Source organism: Gordionus sp. m RMFG-2023, chromosome 2 (assembly GCF_954871325.1).
Source record: "Gordionus sp. m RMFG-2023 chromosome 2, tfGorSpeb1-WG-v2, whole genome shotgun sequence".
Classification (NCBI taxonomy): Eukaryota; Metazoa; Nematomorpha; class Gordioida; order Chordodea; family Parachordodidae; genus Gordionus; species Gordionus sp. m RMFG-2023.
The window spans coordinates 28,011,325-28,029,265 of NC_088776.1; the positions used below are offsets into that span (position 1 = coordinate 28,011,325).

Below are 17,941 nucleotides of genomic sequence, written 5' to 3' on the forward strand. Positions count from 1 at the left end.
TCTATATATAATACTTAATAGAATTATAAAATAAAATCGTTCAGGGGACTATCAAAAAAATTTATTTTTAGTTCAGGGGGATTATAGGGAGCCAATAAAAAAAATTTGCTTCAGAATAAAAATATTATTTAAAAAATAATTATTTTTTAAAAAGTTCGGGTTTAGGTTGAGTAATTATCGATGGTTCGAAGGTTTTGGTTCGCAGCCTTTAAAAAATACTACTATTGTTTAATTCAAATTATATTGTTATTAATTCTTCTCTCTATGGAAGAATTTTAATGATATGTATTAATCTTTCCCGCACTTTAATGGACCAATCACAGAATTAGACGAAACTTTTGGTTGAATAAAATGCTTTAGCACGGCTTTTTTTAAGCACATGATATATTTTATTCTATTAATAGTTGCAATTATTTATGAGTTCAATAAAATTATTATAATAACTGGAAGATTGCCTAATCATTGTTATAATTATACTTGTTATAATGGATTTTGCTTCTTCAATACATGTATATGCAATCCTGGATGGACTGGATTGTATTGTGAAACTTGTTTTGGACGTATCAAGTTTTAATAGCACTTAAAAATATTCCCTTTATATCATATTTAGAATTACTAAAAACAAGGGTTATATTTCAGATGGCACTGGAAATTATAAGTTGATGTCTAACTGTACGTGGGTTATAACTAATAAAAATGATAGGAATTATAAGAATAGTCATATTATACCTATTCGGCTTAGATTAAACTCCTTTTCAACAGAATGTGGTTGGGATTATTTGTATATACATGATGGAGATTCTATATATTCCCCTTTAATTGGATCCTTTAGGTATCAATATTAATTAAAAACATTACTGTATTAAAATATATATTTATATCTAACTTTAAAACTAATGCATTTCTCTATAACTACTTTACTACATTATATTTGCTTACGAATATAATTTAAGTGGATCAAAATCATACCGAAACATTAGAAATTTTCCTGATTTAGTGGCCAATAGTGGAACAGCATACATACACTTTTTCAGTGATGATTCATATGTAAAATCTGGATTCAACATATCATACTGGTATTTATTTTTCAATTGTTAACTCCATTTATAAAATTTAAGGAATGGAAATGAATGCATATTATCCAATTGTTCTGGAAATGGAATTTGTTCAAATGGAAATTGTGATTGTAATAAAGGGTGGAAAGGGAAAGATTGTGAAATATCATGCACTTTACACCCAGAATGTTATTATATGTACCCCAATATAACAACCATTAATATTTCTTCAGGTATTAAATTAACATAAATTTTGATATAATTTAATATAAAGTCCTTTATAATTAGAGCTACACTGATAAATTATTTTTACTGCATTTGATGTTGCTCTTAAAAGACAACATCATTACAGGTGTTGCTTTAATAATGCTATTGGGTAATTCCATTACACCACCAGCGATTTGGCTGACTATCTCAAAAATGAATGGAACTTGGCACGTTAGTTATTTATGTTGTAAATGTTAATAAAATCAAAATTTTAGAGTGCTATAAACCAAATCCAAAGATATACGCTTTCAAAGTCGAAAATCACGAAGTGCATGATTTCATTAAATCTTGTTATTTTAAAAATACTTAAGATAGAGTTACAAATTATATATCATTTTATAGCCCTTAAAATTTTACTTTGGAAAATATTTAAAAAAAATTAAAAAAATTTCAAGTGTTTTCTTATTTCCGATAAAAATAAAAAATTAACATTGTTAGAAAGGGATTTTTTTTGGGTGCTAATATTCACTAAAAATGTTTATTACATATATATTAAACGATTTAATAAAAAATCTCGATAGCCATTTTTGTTTATTTAATTTTATTTGAATTTTTATAAATAAATAAATGTAATATAGATGGCGTTATATTAAAAATTTTATATAATATATATTTTTTAATAAAAATATGAATAGTATTGTGATTAAAATTAAAAAATAAATTAAGTATAACCAAGAATGATGTCTGGGGGCAATATGTAAGCAGGCAATACAGATATGATTTTATTAGGATGCTATATTGTAAAATAAACATATTTTAAAATTATATACACAAAAATATAAAAATAAAAACCTCTTGTTTTAATCTTATCCCACATTGTGCTTATTAATTGAATTTCTTGAGATGATAATTTGTAGGTATATCCTGTTACTGTAATAGGATCTACTATTGTTATTATTTGATTAATGGGTAACCATATCTTTTCCTCAATTGTGGGGTAAAAGAAGGATGGTGATGGTTCATGGGGATGTAAAAAGGAAATTTATATATATCTCCTAAGTAATTTCATTCTTTTTTAGTACTATGGCTAAACACCAAAAATCGTCATAAACACATGTTATGAATCCTTTAATATTGGCAAAAGATAATATTGTTAATTTGAAAGTCCTCTGCATATGAATATACTTTTAATTTAAGCCTTCTTAAACTCAAAGGAAATACAGCATGTATTTCTCGAGTTCCTGGAATGGGACGAGCTAAATTGAATCTTTCTCAAGTTTAATTTCTTGTAAATTGTATTGTTTGTTGGTTATATATGTAAAATTTACTGATGGCATGTTTTGTTTTGCAAAATGATATAAATCAACTAGCGTTAAAATGTGTTCAGAACTGATGCGCTGAAGGCTAGAACGTGCTGCTAATCTTTTTAATGCTTCGCCAAGGCCATCACATGGACCCTCCATAGGATGTAGCTGAAAAATGCCATTTAGCTGCTACACCAAAATCTGATTCATGATAACACAGATTTATAAAAAAATATCTGTTTTTATATTGTGCAGCTGATCTATCAGAGCAATTTTGTTTGGCTTTTTGCTGAATTGATTGGTCAAAAATTTTATCAATTTAGTCTGGTATAAATGTACTGCAATAACAACATGTTGAAGTGACTCTGATATTACAATATAATTAAGATTTTCTATATTGCCATTATTATAATATGCTATCATAGGATGGATAGTGGCTTGATTATTATTCCAATGGAATCCTTGAACAGTGTCTTGGATTATAAATGCATAATTTTTAGAGAAATCACAAATTATCATAAATTCATTTGGTTGTAAAAAATGTTTAAGTTTTGAAATATATGATTGGTAGCGATGATAGGAATAAAAAATAAGCTGATAAAATCGTTATTTTCAAATAATAACGATAGTAGATCCACAACAATGAAAGGATATATCTACAAATTATGGCCTTAGGATTAATAAGTGCAAAATTATAATAGTTTGAATATAAAATTTTAAAATATGTTTATTTTACAATATAACGTCAATAAAATAATATATGTATGGGCTGCCTGCTTACATATCGCCCCAGGACATCATTCTTGGTTATACTCAATTGATTTTTTAATTTTATGTAATCACAATATTATTCATATTTTTATTATAAATTTTTTAATATAAAGCCATCTATATTACATTTTTTTATTTATAAAAATAATAAAAATTCAAAGAAAATAAAAAAAATAAAAATGGCTATCGAGATTTTTTATTAAATCGTTTAATATATAGGTAATAAACATTTTTAGTGAATATTAGCACCCAAAAAAATCCCTTCCTAACAATGTTAATTTTTTTATTTTCACCGGAAATAAGAAAACACTTGAAATTTTTTAATTTTCTTTAATATTTTCCAACGTATAATTTTCTTTAATATTTTCCAACGTAAAATTTTAAGGGCTATAATATGATATATAATTTGTAACTCTATCTTAAGTAATTTTTAAAATAACAAGATTTAATGAAATCACTTTGAAGGCGTATATCTTTGGATCTGGTTGAGCTAGCAATCTAAAATTTTGATTATATTAACATTTACAACATAAATAACTAATATGCCAAGTTTCATTCATTTTTGAGATGGTCGGCCGAAAATCTCGTTTTTTTGGTCGATTTGACATGGAATCACCCTATTACGTTGATTTTACAAAAGTAATTTCATTCATTTCCATTTTTTAAAGTTCCTTATTTCTATAAAAATAAACAATTTTATTGACAAGTTATTCAGAGTTTATAAGATCATTTATCTCCCAGTACCACCTAAAAAAATATGTAGGGGCATGCTAAGATTTTTTTATTATTATATGAAATTTGAGGTAAATTATCTTTTGGGAAATTTTTATATATGTGTTTCATATAAAATACATCATATTATATAATAGCTATTTAATATGTGTCTAATAATATATATTGTCAATTATATATAGAATAAAAAATAACATAATTTTTAAAAATGCAATTCATAATGTAAAAATAATTATATTTCTTTATTCACTCTTTTGATCAATAATATTTTTTCACATATCCACCAACATACCTAATGTTTGCAGTGGTCCAATATGATCTGACATCCAGTATTTTAATAAAAACTTGACTGTTAGACCCATATCAGGTCAATGCAGCAAAATTTTATCGCGAAGCAATTTTATAGCGTAGGTAATATCGCAAAACCAATTCCGTGAAACATTAAAATATCGTTAATTTATTTTCGAACTGCGAATATATCTTAGCGAAGACATATCGCGAGCCTATTATTGCGAAACTTTTATCTCCAACACTTTATAGCGAATTTTCTACCCCAAATGTATTTACTCGAAACCATTATAGCTAGACACCGCAAAAATTGCTAATTCAATTATTTAAATGAAAACAACATATTCAATATCAATTTACCAATCAAAGTTCCTTAAATCATAACATGCATATAAAATGAGATAATTCAAAATTGAGCCTAACATCACATTAGTCCACAGATAGGTCAAGACAAGGGTGGGGGGGGTGTTAAAAACATTTTCTAAATTTTGACAAGAGTATTTAAATGATGGATAATAAAAAATAAATATAAAAAGTATCTATGATTTTAATTCTGAGATTAAATAGGTAACTTATTCAATTTTCTCATTTTGTAAATTGCAAAATTTTTTAGACCAGGCCATACCTGCCATATTTTAAAAGTGAGGTGGGATTTTCAATGATTAAAATGATAAAAAGCTGGATTGAGCGCTACGACTGCAATTATCTTTTATATATAAATATAAGTGAATTTTTTTTGTCAAATTATGAACTTATAAATCTAAATTTGAATATTATGCATATTTATAAAGTCAAAATATAGAAAAATTATATGCAAATCTACATATTTATCGGAAGAAAATATATTTTTTAAAAAAGTTTATTATATATGAAAATAAATTTCATTAACTATTCGCAATTCATGTCAAATTTTGCTTTACCATTAATTCGGCTTCTAATAAATCAAACCATTAATTCGGCCTCTAATAAATCAAATGAGACCAAAGAACCATTTTTTCACTTAGTCATATTCATTAAACTTATCTCTGAGGCAGCATTTGAATGCAGAATTAAAATATATCATTTCATTACACATTTTTTAGGCTTATATTTACATTTTTATTTAATTCTTTCAAAATTTTCGAACTTGATCGTATATATTTATATATAGTATTTATTATTTTATCGAAATTAAAATATATCTATAATCAATAAATCATATCTTTTCAATATAGATAATAGTTTGATAATTCTGAGTGATTTCTTTTTATGCTTCAACTTCTCTATCAGAACAGTGGCGTAAACAGGATATATATTTTAATTTCATCGGTGTTAAATTTGGCGGCTGAATATTTCTACATACTAATTGTAAATTATATCAATATTTCTTACTTTATTGGTACCAATTGAATACTTAAACCAGTATAGTAGCCAGTAAAAAGAAAAACTATTAGTTACAAAATTTTAGCAAATCTATGATTTAAGCCACTATTCCCCCTAACCTATTCTCCCACAACTTCCACACTATCGAACTCTCACCCCTCACTCATCTCGGCTCTCCAGTTGGTGGTTTGGAATCCATCAATCACTTCTTCACGAACGCATCGTCCACCTTACTTCATTCAAAAACATCTCTAAGTTTCTCCTTCTTCAAGCTTTTTTTCTCCTCAAAAACTTTTACTACATTCTTAAAATTCTTTATGCCCTTCTATCCACTTTAACTTTCAAATTCTCCTACTCATTAAAATCATTCGATTTCCGTCAAATCTCTTGCTGAAGATATCCTTAATCTCCGCTTTAACCATAATTCATGGTTCCAAGCATCACTTTCATGCAAGCTTGGTGGTATCGGCTTACGCTCACCCTTAACTCTTTCCATTAGTGGTTTCATCACCTCCCGTCTTACATCTGACTCACATATTAGCCATCTTTCTAACTTCCCTGACCCCTAATTAGATGAAGCCCAGACCAGCCTTCACGACGACGATCTTACAGTTTTTCACCAATTGAACCAAGGATCCGGTTACGAGTTTCTGGAAACCATACCCTCTAATAACCTTGATTTGTTGCTTTCCGCAGACAAGCTAAGATTTGCTATTTGACTACAGCTCAATTGCGATATTGTTCTACCGTACCAATGTAAACATTGCGAAACCAGTGTCGATAGCAAGGGTAGACATTGTCGCTTTCGAGGCCGTTTTTCACGGCACACCAAATGCAACGACATCATACTACGCACCCTCATCAACAGGCATTCCATCAAGACTTGAACCAACCCGAGTTTTTAGAACCGATGGAAAACGTCCTCATGAAATGTCCCAGAATCCTTGGTCAAAGGATCAGCTCCTGGTTTAGGATTTCACCTGCATTGACCCAAATGCACCATCTAACCACAACGTCGATGCACCCGTCATCTCATAGTTTGATTATTATCACACGTCTGTCTTATATAAAATTCAAAATACGGTTGAGATATAATTTTAAAATATTCAGATACCTGCAAAATATTTTATTATTTCAGATTATTATTCAATCAAAAAATGTTAATACGAATTTATTTGATAAAATAAAATGAGGAATAAGATAATTATGTAAATAATTGGTATTCACGATTCAAGTTGGAAGTCTTAAGTAATAAAATATAAATAACAGAACAAATATCTTAAATAATAATAATTAATTTGAAATATTCGTCCTCTAGTCAAATTAAATTGACGATTTTAGTTTATTGAAAAATTCGTCCTCTAGTCGACTCAACTATATAATTTGTATTCCTAAATCAAGTTGGATGTCTAAAGTAAAAAAATGTAAATAACAGAACAAATATCTTAAATAATAATTAATTAGAAGTTCATCCTCTAGTCGACTTAAATTGACGACTCAAAAGTTCAAAGAACTATTCGTCCTCTAGTCGACAACTATATATTTTGTATTCACGACACAGGTTGGAAGTCTTAAAATGTAAATAACAGAACAAATAGCTTAAATAATAATATCTATTTTGAAATATTCGTCCTCTAGTCGATCAAGTTCATAGAACTATTGATTAGTCGACACAACTAAATAATTTATATTAACGACTCATGAAAGTCTAAAGTAAAAAATGTAAAAAACAAAAAATATTTTAAATAATAACTAATTTGAAATATTCGTCCTCTAGTCGACTCAAGTTCATAGAACTATTGGTCCTCTAGTCGACACAACTATAAAATTTATAATAACTTAACGAGTCATGAAGGTCTAAAGTAGGAAATGTAAAATACAAAAAATATCTTAATTAATAATACCAAATTTCAAATATTCGTCCTCTAGTCGACTCAAGTAGACGGCTTAAGTTAATAGAAATATTCATCCTCTAGTCGACTCATTTATATAATTCTTTTCAGTTTTCACAATTCAAATCAGAAGTCTAAAGTAAAAAAATGTAAAAAACAGAACAAATATTTTAAATAAATAATGATTAATTTGAAATATTCGTCCTCTAGTAGACTTAAATTGACAACTCAAGTTCAGAGAACTATTCGTCCTCTAGTCGACAACTATATATTTTGTATTCACAACTCAAGTTGGAGGTCTATAAAGTAAAAAGTAAATAAGAACAAATATCTTAAATAATAATAACAAATTTCAAATATTCGTCCTCTAGTCGACTCAAGTTCATAGAACTATTGGTCCTCTAGCCGACACAACTATATAATTTATATTAACTTAACGATAAAGGTCTAAAGTAGGAAATGTAAAATACAAAAAATATCTTAATTAATAATACCAAATTTGAAATATTCGTCCTCTAGTCGATGACTTAAGTTCATAGAAATATTCGTCCTCTAGTCGACTCAACTATATAATTATATTCACGAGTCACGACTCAAGTTGGAAGTCGAAAATAGTAAAATATAAAAACTATTTTAATAAATAATAATAGATCTGAAATATTCGTCCTCTAGTCGACGACTTAAGTTCATAAAATATTCGTTCTCTAGTCGACGACTCAAGTTCATAAAATATTCGTCCTCTAGTCGACGACTCAAGTTCATAAAATATTCGTCCTCTAGTCGACTAGAGGACGAATATTTTATGAACTTGAGTTGATGACTTGAGTCGACTTGAGTTCATGACTTGAGTCGACTTGAGTTCATGACTTGAGTCGACTTGAGTTCATGACTTGAGTCGACTTGAGTTCATGACTTGAGTCGACTTGAGTTCATGACCTGAGTTTATAACTCAAGTCAGTTTGGGTCGATTTTTTTGACCCAAAACTTGACTCAGTTTTCGACTCAGTCGACTCGACTCAGTCGATTAACAACATTATCAGTAAGTATTCAAATAAAGTTCTATGACCGGAGGAAAAAAATTAGCAGCATATCATTTTTTTATCAAAAAACATCAAATAAATAAATCTATTTTCATAATATAATAATTTAAATAAAAAATATTAAATCATATAAATATGTTTATTTGTGGATAATAATAAAATTTAACATTAAATATAAATAAAATAAATTATTTTACTACAAATAAATAAATGCTAGACATATTCCGGAACGCTGATGGACGATTAGCCGATGCAGAATTTTTGATTAATTTAGTTTTAGCCTATTTTTAGGCTAAGCCACCGATATTTAGGCTAATCCTAATTATGCTTAGGGTTAGTTTTTAGCCGATTACGCAACACTAGATATATAAATTAGTTTTATTTTATAACCAAATATCTATCACATATTATATATATCAAGAATTCATTAGCAAATTAATATATGCAATATTATTTTTTATCCACCTATTAAATTATTGTAATGATTTAATATTATTATAAAATATTAGGTAGTTGTATTCATTTTCAAAAATATCAAAATAGCATTTGCAGATTTTTTACGCCTAAATGTTTGAGGAAAATCTTTGAAGATCAATAAGTGAAGATTTTTATAGAGAAATTAAAAAAAATTTTTTGTAAAAAAATCGTGATTGTGAGGACATTATTTAAGATTTTTAAGACCAGATGGTATAACATAACACTCATATTCAAGGGAGGAAGAGAATTAGCTTGGGATTATACATATATTGATGTATTTGTTCCCGGCAATTATCTTCCGAACATCATTATTCGAACGCAAATGCCAAAATTTAAATACTTCCTAGCCCGACCCGTAATTTTTATTTATTTTTTATCCCGTGTCTGGTCCACATAGTTCTTATTTATTTTTAGGCTTAAGTCCTACACATTCCGAATTTTTATTTTATTATTTTATTTTGATATGATATGGTATAATATGATAAAACAAGAGTAAACAACATTATTTTTAAAATATTTTTCAAACCCTAGCCGATTTTTAATTTTTTAGGCCTAGTCCGGCTCTACCCAAAGTATATAAAAAAAATTGTGCTTAAACCCGGGTTCAATAGAGTAATTCTTTGTATTGTATTCAAATGTCCAACTGTAATTTGATTTCTGGAATATGAAAAATAAAATACTCAAAATATAGGTATTTCATAGTAATAATTATATTTTTAAATCTAAGAATACAAAGTTGATAGCAATTACCCTTTTATAGTGAGTTTATCAAATGGACCTACAAAGGCTGCTCATTCACTGACAGACGATAATATGGGAGGCTTGTATGTAATTGGAGGTTATAATTTTGATGCTCAAATTTTTCCATTTTATCGACGTAACTCACCATTTAAAAGATCTGATACTTATATTTATCGGTAAATTTTAGTTTATTAGTGAAATATATTACTTATATATATTAAAATGAGTGTTTAGAACCTAGATACTTATTCTGGTTCTTAATATCTATAAGATATTTGTTCACACTAAAAAATTTACAAAAATGTGAGGCGGTTTTGTTTCAAACTGAAAAAAAATGTAAACAATAAATTAATTTCTAATTCAATCTATATCTAATAAATAAGCAAAATACATATTGACTGATTCACATAATCAGTCAAACATTATATGGTTTGCTTAAACATTCAAGAAAATTACGTGTAGGCCGAAATTGTTTTTGGGAAAAATCTCAATAATTATATATCTCATTTATTTTAATTAAAAAGAAACACTTACAACCTTTATCTAAATTTTATGAAACAAATCGAATATATCCAAATTATATAAAAAAATGAATAGTACGGTTAAGTTTATGTCTTTTTACAGCAGGATAGATGAAAATAAGATCTACTATGACATTTTAAATGAAATTTGAAATATTTACACTTAGGAGGAGCACAGGTTGTTACCATGCAATCGATTTTTATGAACTCTTTATCCACACATTAAACGAACCTATTTTAACAAAATTATTTTTTAAAATATATTTTATTTATTATTATTCCATTCATTATACCTCTCATGTTATTTTTTCTACCTTAATTTTCGAGGATTGAATTTTATATATTTATCAAATTGATATGTAAATATTATGGAGATTATATCGTAGAAATAGATTGTTTTTATATCTATATGTTGCAATTTTTTTGATGTAATTTAATTCCCATAGTAATTATTAAAATGAATTAAAACATTTAGATCATTAATAATCGAATATTTTATATTTCAACTTTAATGCCAAATCATATAGGTATATTTAATAATATTTAAAAAGATTCGACACATCCACTTTAAAATGGACCCCCATTTATCAGCAAATTGCTAATATGAAAAATCCATTATTAGGTCATAGCGCTATATTTCACAAGGTTATAAATTTAAATTCATTTTATAATTTAATCTTACATGCATCATATTTTTAAAGGGTAAAATTTTTGTGTTTGGAGGTCACGAAATGAATGGAAACATATTAAATGATAATTTGAGCCCTCTTCAAATATATGACTTGAAAACTAAGCGTTGGATGACTAATAGTTATAACCATTATGGTGATAGAGGTGACAGTTATAATATTACTACAATTTTTGACGATGTGTCCAAGTCTTATTTTGAATCTATCCAAAATCAATATAACCAAAAATATAATTTTAGTAATAATTACTTTTCAAACTTACAAAAACATGAGCCTATTCCGGTAACGGGACATACCTCACATCTAGTCTATCTTACCCGAAATGAGTATTTGATGGTTGTAATTTTTGGGTACAATCCTATTTATGGTTTTGTACCATATGTACAAGAGTATAATATAGGTAAAATATTTCCAATTTATAGCAAACTAATATGCCATAATTTTTATAATTCTATTAAACTAAATTCACACACAGATGACCAAAAATGGGCAATATATTACCCAAATAGTATGGGCCCCATTATAATGGGTAGAGCTGGACATTCAAGTATTTACGACAAAGTTAAAAATCTGATTTATATCTTGGGTGGTGTATCCAACTCATATTATAGCTCTTTAACTACGTCATCGTCAGAATTTTATGTTTATGATCCTTTGCTTCGAATTTGGTAAACTTTAAACAATATTTTTCACATCGCTTCACTATAATATAAGAAACAAAATTATATTTAAAATTTTACCATTTGTAAGGAAAATCTTGGAATCCAGTCCATACAAATTATATATGCATCAATCGATATCGTTATTCGGCTTAATCTTAGTTTATGGTGGTCAGGCTCAATATAAATTTAATCAATCTAGATTTGCATGTCAATCATCTATCTTTCTGGCTTATGATACATGTAGAACTATATTATTTTTATACTGAAAGATAGATTTGCAGACGTAGCTGGGTAGGAGGCAGGGACCTTTCGCACAGGCAATTGTGAAAGCTTTAGTAAATATTATTTGAATCCACCTTCTCCTCATTCTTTTTGAAATATGAAAACAATAAGTCCTAAGAATTTTTTTTGGAATAAGTGGATTTCGAAAAAATAATATTAATAAAATAGAACCAAAATTTTTTAAAAAAGAACTTAACCAAACCTACATTAAACGGGTCTGGGTAATTCCATATCATATTGATATCTTTCCGGCCAGACCTTTTAATTTTGATAAAATTTTACATACTGAGAAACATCATTAGAATCATAGAATCCAAAATTTTAACATTCTGGAGATCAATGGTCAAAAGTGTTAAAAATGATCTTTTTTCGAAAAATACTATTTTTAAAAATTGAGATGGTTAAAAAATAATGATGCTAAGAATTAAAATTATATGTCCTTTTGTGTAACTATTAAAGACCTTACATTATCTTTTTTCGAAAAATACGATTTTTAAAAATTGAGATGGATAAAAAATAATGATGCTAAGAATTAAAATTATATGTCCTTTTGTGTAACTATTAAAACCTTTCATTAAATATTGAGGATTTTTATAAAATAATAATCTCGCGGTTTAAGTTATAAATTTTGAACCTAAAAACTTCAGGTGTTTCGTTTTCCGAATTTCTTTAATTTTGATATTTTATTATTCATTTATATTATATCTATAAGTAAATAAAATTTAAATTTGGGACAGTCATGGGTACGATTTTAAAATAAAAATGAATATTTTTCCCAAAATAGATGGCGTTCCTATATAAAATAACACATTTTTGCTAAAATTATTAATTTTTTTGAATTTTTTCCATTTTTAAACACTGATAATATTTTTTAGCATTAATATCATTTTAGCTGCTTCGAAAAATTATTTTATTAATTTTGCAAATAAATTAGTAAAATTAAATTTACGAAAGATACTACTTATTTTCGTATTTTCATGAAATTTAGGTTTTTTGACGTCTTGATAATTTATTTTTGCAATAAATAATAAATACCCTCATTCCTCTTTGATAGACTCAATTTTAAATTATGACTTTTTGATATGAAAAGAGATATGGCGTGGCTGCATAAAAAACAATTCTCGTCCTTTAGGATGGAAAAATTTGTTTTGATTTCATTCCTTATTTACATCGACTTTTGCACAAATTCTAATCTCCAATCGTCTTCATACAACCCTGGCGATACTTATTAATTTTAGACAAGGGTGTCACCTCACTTCAGTTTCCAAAGCTCAATTAGTGCTAAAAATTTAGTTTATAACCAATTTGTTATAAGTTTAAATTCAAATAATTTTTTCTATCTACGAATCATGAAAAAATGTTTTTATTGCATATCAAAACATAGACTTTGAAAGGAAAATAGGTTCTTACGTCTACAGCAAATACGAGCATATTCTCCTATTATAGTATCTATTGAGATGTCATGGCTAGGCCCAAACCGGCTTTTGTACATTTTCTATTTGTTTGGTTCTTCCTTATAAAAATTTTTATAAAGGAAAACGACATAACTTCGGTCCACCTTGGCCTGTATAAATATTATACACCATTTAACCGATCTTCGCATCGACCACTAATCACTTTTATAGAAAATTAGACATGCGAGAAAGGAGAACTATTTAAATTTTTTTGTACAATTGTTAAATGCACATAAATTTTGATATATTTTATCGCAGACAATGATATTCACATCCAGGGTTTACCGTTGTATTCAAATAGGAACTCTTAGTATGAGAACACAAAATACATAAACAACAGTTTTTATTTATTTTCTAGTTCAATTCGAACATCATATAAAGTAATAATAAAAAAATGTCAATACCACAATTTTTCCATTCCTTCGAACATATTCCCATTTAAAACGCAAGTTCCAACTAATTATGCACATAATATTTTAAAAATTTTCATTAATATTTTTTACATCAATAAACAACTTTTTTTTGTGCTTTCAAGTTTACGTAATGCTGGCCTTTTTAGGAAAGAAAATTACTTAATAGGCCGAAATTTTTTTTCCAATCTCGAACGAATTTTTTTTCAATTATCTCGAAAAGCCCTATCCTAAATATGACCGCCCAGCAATAATATATTAAAATATAAAAAAATTTATATTTTTTTAATTGCAAAAATATTTTACAAATAAAAAGTATTGGAGCCTAGTTTCTTACATGAATTTTAAAATATATCAAGTTATCAGAAGCCTGCAGAATACCATTCATTTATTGATTTTTCAAGAAAATAAATTTCCTCCTAGCAGGTCTGGATTTTTTTTTAAAATATTTTTTCGACCGTGGGTTTTATATTTTCAGGCTCGGCCTGGATTATTTTTAAAATTTTTATAGCTAATAGTTTTAAAATATACGGCCCAATTTTTTAAAATAAATTTAGGCCTGGCGCTTAAGTATTTTAAGAAAAATTTTAAGCCTGGCTCGGCCCAGGTTTAAAAAAATTAATAATATTAGGCCAGACCCAACTCAAACCGAATTATTTTTTTAAAAATAGATCCGCCGGGATTTGCAAGTCTCTAATTTGAATATTCTTTTCTATAAAAAATCATAACCTTTTTTATTAAAAAATAAGTTTTAGATAATATTTTTATTTTAAGATGCACAAAATTATTTAAAAAAAATAATTTATTTAAAAATTTTTTTTAATTATATGGAATAAATTATAAGCTTAGTGTAAAAATTATATTTTTTAATAAATGCTCGTTTTAAATGGGAATTAGTTCGTAAGAAGAGTAAAAATAGGCGTAACACATTTTTTATTATATTTTTCTATGATGTTTTAGTGTTGTTAAACGGCTCATTTTGAGTTGATTTTTAAAAACGGCTAACCCAATATTTTATTAGGAAACATATTGTGCAAGCCTTAAGATTTTGATCATAGGTGGCACAAAGTTTGAACATCTATTAGCCAAATCTCGACGCTTAGATAATATTTTTATGGCTAAAATATTGAGTTAGCCTTTTTAAAAATTGGCTAAAATCGAGCCGTATAACAACACTAGTTATAATAGAATCGGAACCAAATATAAATAAATGTTGTTAACATATTTTATACTCTCATAATAAGAGCTTCTATTCGAAAACAACGGCAAACCCTGTAAATGGAATAACTTAACAAACGTTCAAACACTTAGATATTAATTTTAATAAAATAAATATAAAACTTTAATTTCAATATTCAATTGAATAATTAAATTTCGTTAGCAAGCAATATCTCCATTTTTAAATAAGAGACTGTTGCTGGAAATGTGTCTCATATCCTCTATCATCTAATAAAAGAATCACACCTCATCGAACTTTATAATGGGCTCTATGTTTTTATTCTGAATCCTTATTTACCTTATATATCATTAAATTTATTGTGATGAACAGAAGTTTTAAAAAATAAACTATATATATATGTTGTATTCCATATTAAATCAACCAAAAAAAGTCGATTCTCAACCCGACCCCCTTCGATTTTTTTAAAAATTTGTATGTTGGTAGTATATACACTAACTAATAAAAATGTAAAATTTTACTTTTCAAATCGGCTTACTTCATGAGATATGGCCATCTTTAGAAACGCGAAAATTCCAAAATACTGTATATTTAATTTTAAATATCTCAAAAAGTAATTAAGCTGAAGGCATGATTTAAATTTTATTAAGTAGCTCTAGAATAGCCCTTTAATAAGATATAAAAATTATTTTATTAATAAAAGTCTATTACCAAAAACCGGAAATAGCTATAAAATAAAAACTGCTCTTTTTTTTCTTTCAAATTTTTTTTACAAATAGACATTATATTTCTTAATATTTGTACAAAATTTTAGATTGGGACCATTACTGGGCCAATAGTTATTACGCTTTAAATATAAATAGTATGGCTTAAATCCTAAATTATACCAAATATATAGTATAATTTACGAAACAAATAAAAAGAAAATTCCTTTATGATCGGGCCGATTATATTTTTTTTATAAATGTTTCGGGCTGTGAGCCCACTAGTAGACATTATGTCATATTTAACATATAAGTTTAGCTATTTTATTTTAGAGAGAAAATAATTGTAAAAATATTTATAACTTTATTTAGCTAATTATTTATATTACATGAATATCAAATGGAAAATTAATATTGTTATAAACATATTAAATTAAATAATATCATACTTTAAATTATCTAATGTATTAGAATAACGTTTGACTTTCATTTTTCCTTCCATTGGAATAAATAAATGATATTTTTGTGTCCCGGGAAGGCCGTTAAAAATCTATTTTCGAGATTGGTTTCCATTCTTAAATATTCAACGTTGCTGACAAATGTATAATTAATACCCGGGATATTAATTCTCGCATAATTATATAAATCCATAGGAGTTAATATATGATTTTCATAAGGACGTTGCAGGCTTGCTCTAGCAGCCAACTTCTTTGTAATTCCCCCTAAACTATCGCAAGGAGTTTTGCCATGTGCAGTTGCAAAAAAATGCCATTCTGCCTTGATCCCAAAATCATTATAATGGTTGTAGAGGTTTACAAAGTTTTTTTTGTTCTTATACTGGGTAACGGCTCCATCAGAAAAATAATAAATTATTGAAATCTTATCAAATGTTTCTTTCAAGAATTGAATTAAATTTATTTGAAATAAATAAAAGGAACAAATATTGTGTTTTAGACAATCTGATATAACTACGTAACTTATATGTTTGATGGTACCGCTTTCGCAGTAATAAATCATAAATGGATGAAGTGTTGCCTGATTATTAGTCCAATGAAAGCCTTTAGCGTGATCTTGAACTACAAAAGCGTAGTTCTCTGCAAAATCGGATATTATTAGATATTCCCCATCCTTCAAATTCGATTTTAATGACTTAAAAAATGAAGATTGTTCCGAAGAAATAAATGCATGAGGAATTAAGATATTTAATTTATGATATTTGGGTTTGACAAAACACCCTTTTCTTCAACTAATTGTTTAGCTGTCCGGGCCATAAAATTTGTGGTTGAAAATTCCTTTTCAATTTTATCAAGAGTCCAAGATTTTGGTAAAACTGTTAAAAGTTGTATTTTCATTGCGAGAACTTGTAGCAAATTTTTCTTTCAGTTGATTTATGATATCGGCTTCATCTTTTTTTGCTTGATCCTCTAAATTTATTTTAAAAACTTTTTTAATTTTTCCCTGAATTTTCAAAAATTTATTTACAAGATATTTTTTTTCATTTAACTTTTTCTTTTTAATAGGTGTCTCCCCTAAAAATGGCAGTTTCATTTAAAGTTGAAATTGAAGTATTAAAATCTGTATAAGAGTCGGGATTATTGCATGGTTGATCAGGTTCAGAATCGCTAAATGTTTCATTAATAGTTGAGGTAGAACGTAAGTTAGAAATAGAAGGTAATGTGATCGGGATCGTAGAAGTAAAAGGTGAGATCAGATTTGTTGAATATTTTTTTAATTTTCGGCAAGAGCTACAAATTTTTTGATTAATTGATAAGCTAGAATTCACTTCTATCATCCATTGTAAAACATTTCTAAGATCGTAACGTACTGAATGAGATTTTATTTTAAAGGGATTACAGCACTTTACTGGAATAGAAATAACTTTTCTAGACATTTAAATTTTTTTGGTAAGGAATAAAAGATAGCTATTAATTTTATATAATTATTTTAAATTAAAAATAAATTAGATAATGAATACCGATAATTTATTTTCTTAGAAAAATGGCTTTATAAAATTAATCAATAAAAATGACGGCTGTTGCTGTTGGAATTGAATTTGATTTTTATGATAATTATTTTATTTGATAATTAATTATAAGTAGAAAATAATCTTTATGAAAATATATTTCTGACGATCACAAAGATAATTTTTTATCCGGCAAAGAAAATAATATAC

General features: G+C 26.9%; 1 protein-coding gene across 4 annotated transcripts in view; it reads left to right on the top strand.

The window, feature by feature from the left end:
• Window positions 1-366: 366 nt before the first annotated feature.
• The window catches only part of LOC135924895 (attractin-like), a 60,794-nt gene continuing 43,219 nt past the window's right edge, over window positions 367-17,941 (top strand). For 2 of the 4 annotated variants that reach the window (XM_065460023.1, XM_065460024.1), the window contains exons 1-9: window positions 367-567; window positions 611-832; window positions 954-1,076; window positions 1,119-1,288; window positions 9,856-10,045; window positions 10,942-11,035; window positions 11,092-11,479; window positions 11,555-11,747; window positions 11,830-11,981. In XM_065460023.1, coding sequence (XP_065316095.1) covers window positions 380-567; window positions 611-832; window positions 954-1,076; window positions 1,119-1,288; window positions 9,856-10,045; window positions 10,942-11,035; window positions 11,092-11,479; window positions 11,555-11,747; window positions 11,830-11,981 — 1,720 coding nt within the window. In that variant the 5' untranslated portion in view covers window positions 367-379. The remainder of the gene's footprint in view (window positions 568-610; window positions 833-953; window positions 1,077-1,118; window positions 1,289-9,855; window positions 10,046-10,941; window positions 11,036-11,091; window positions 11,480-11,554; window positions 11,748-11,829; window positions 11,982-17,941) is intronic. The other 2 variants (XM_065460025.1, XM_065460026.1) reach the window with 2 other exon arrangements.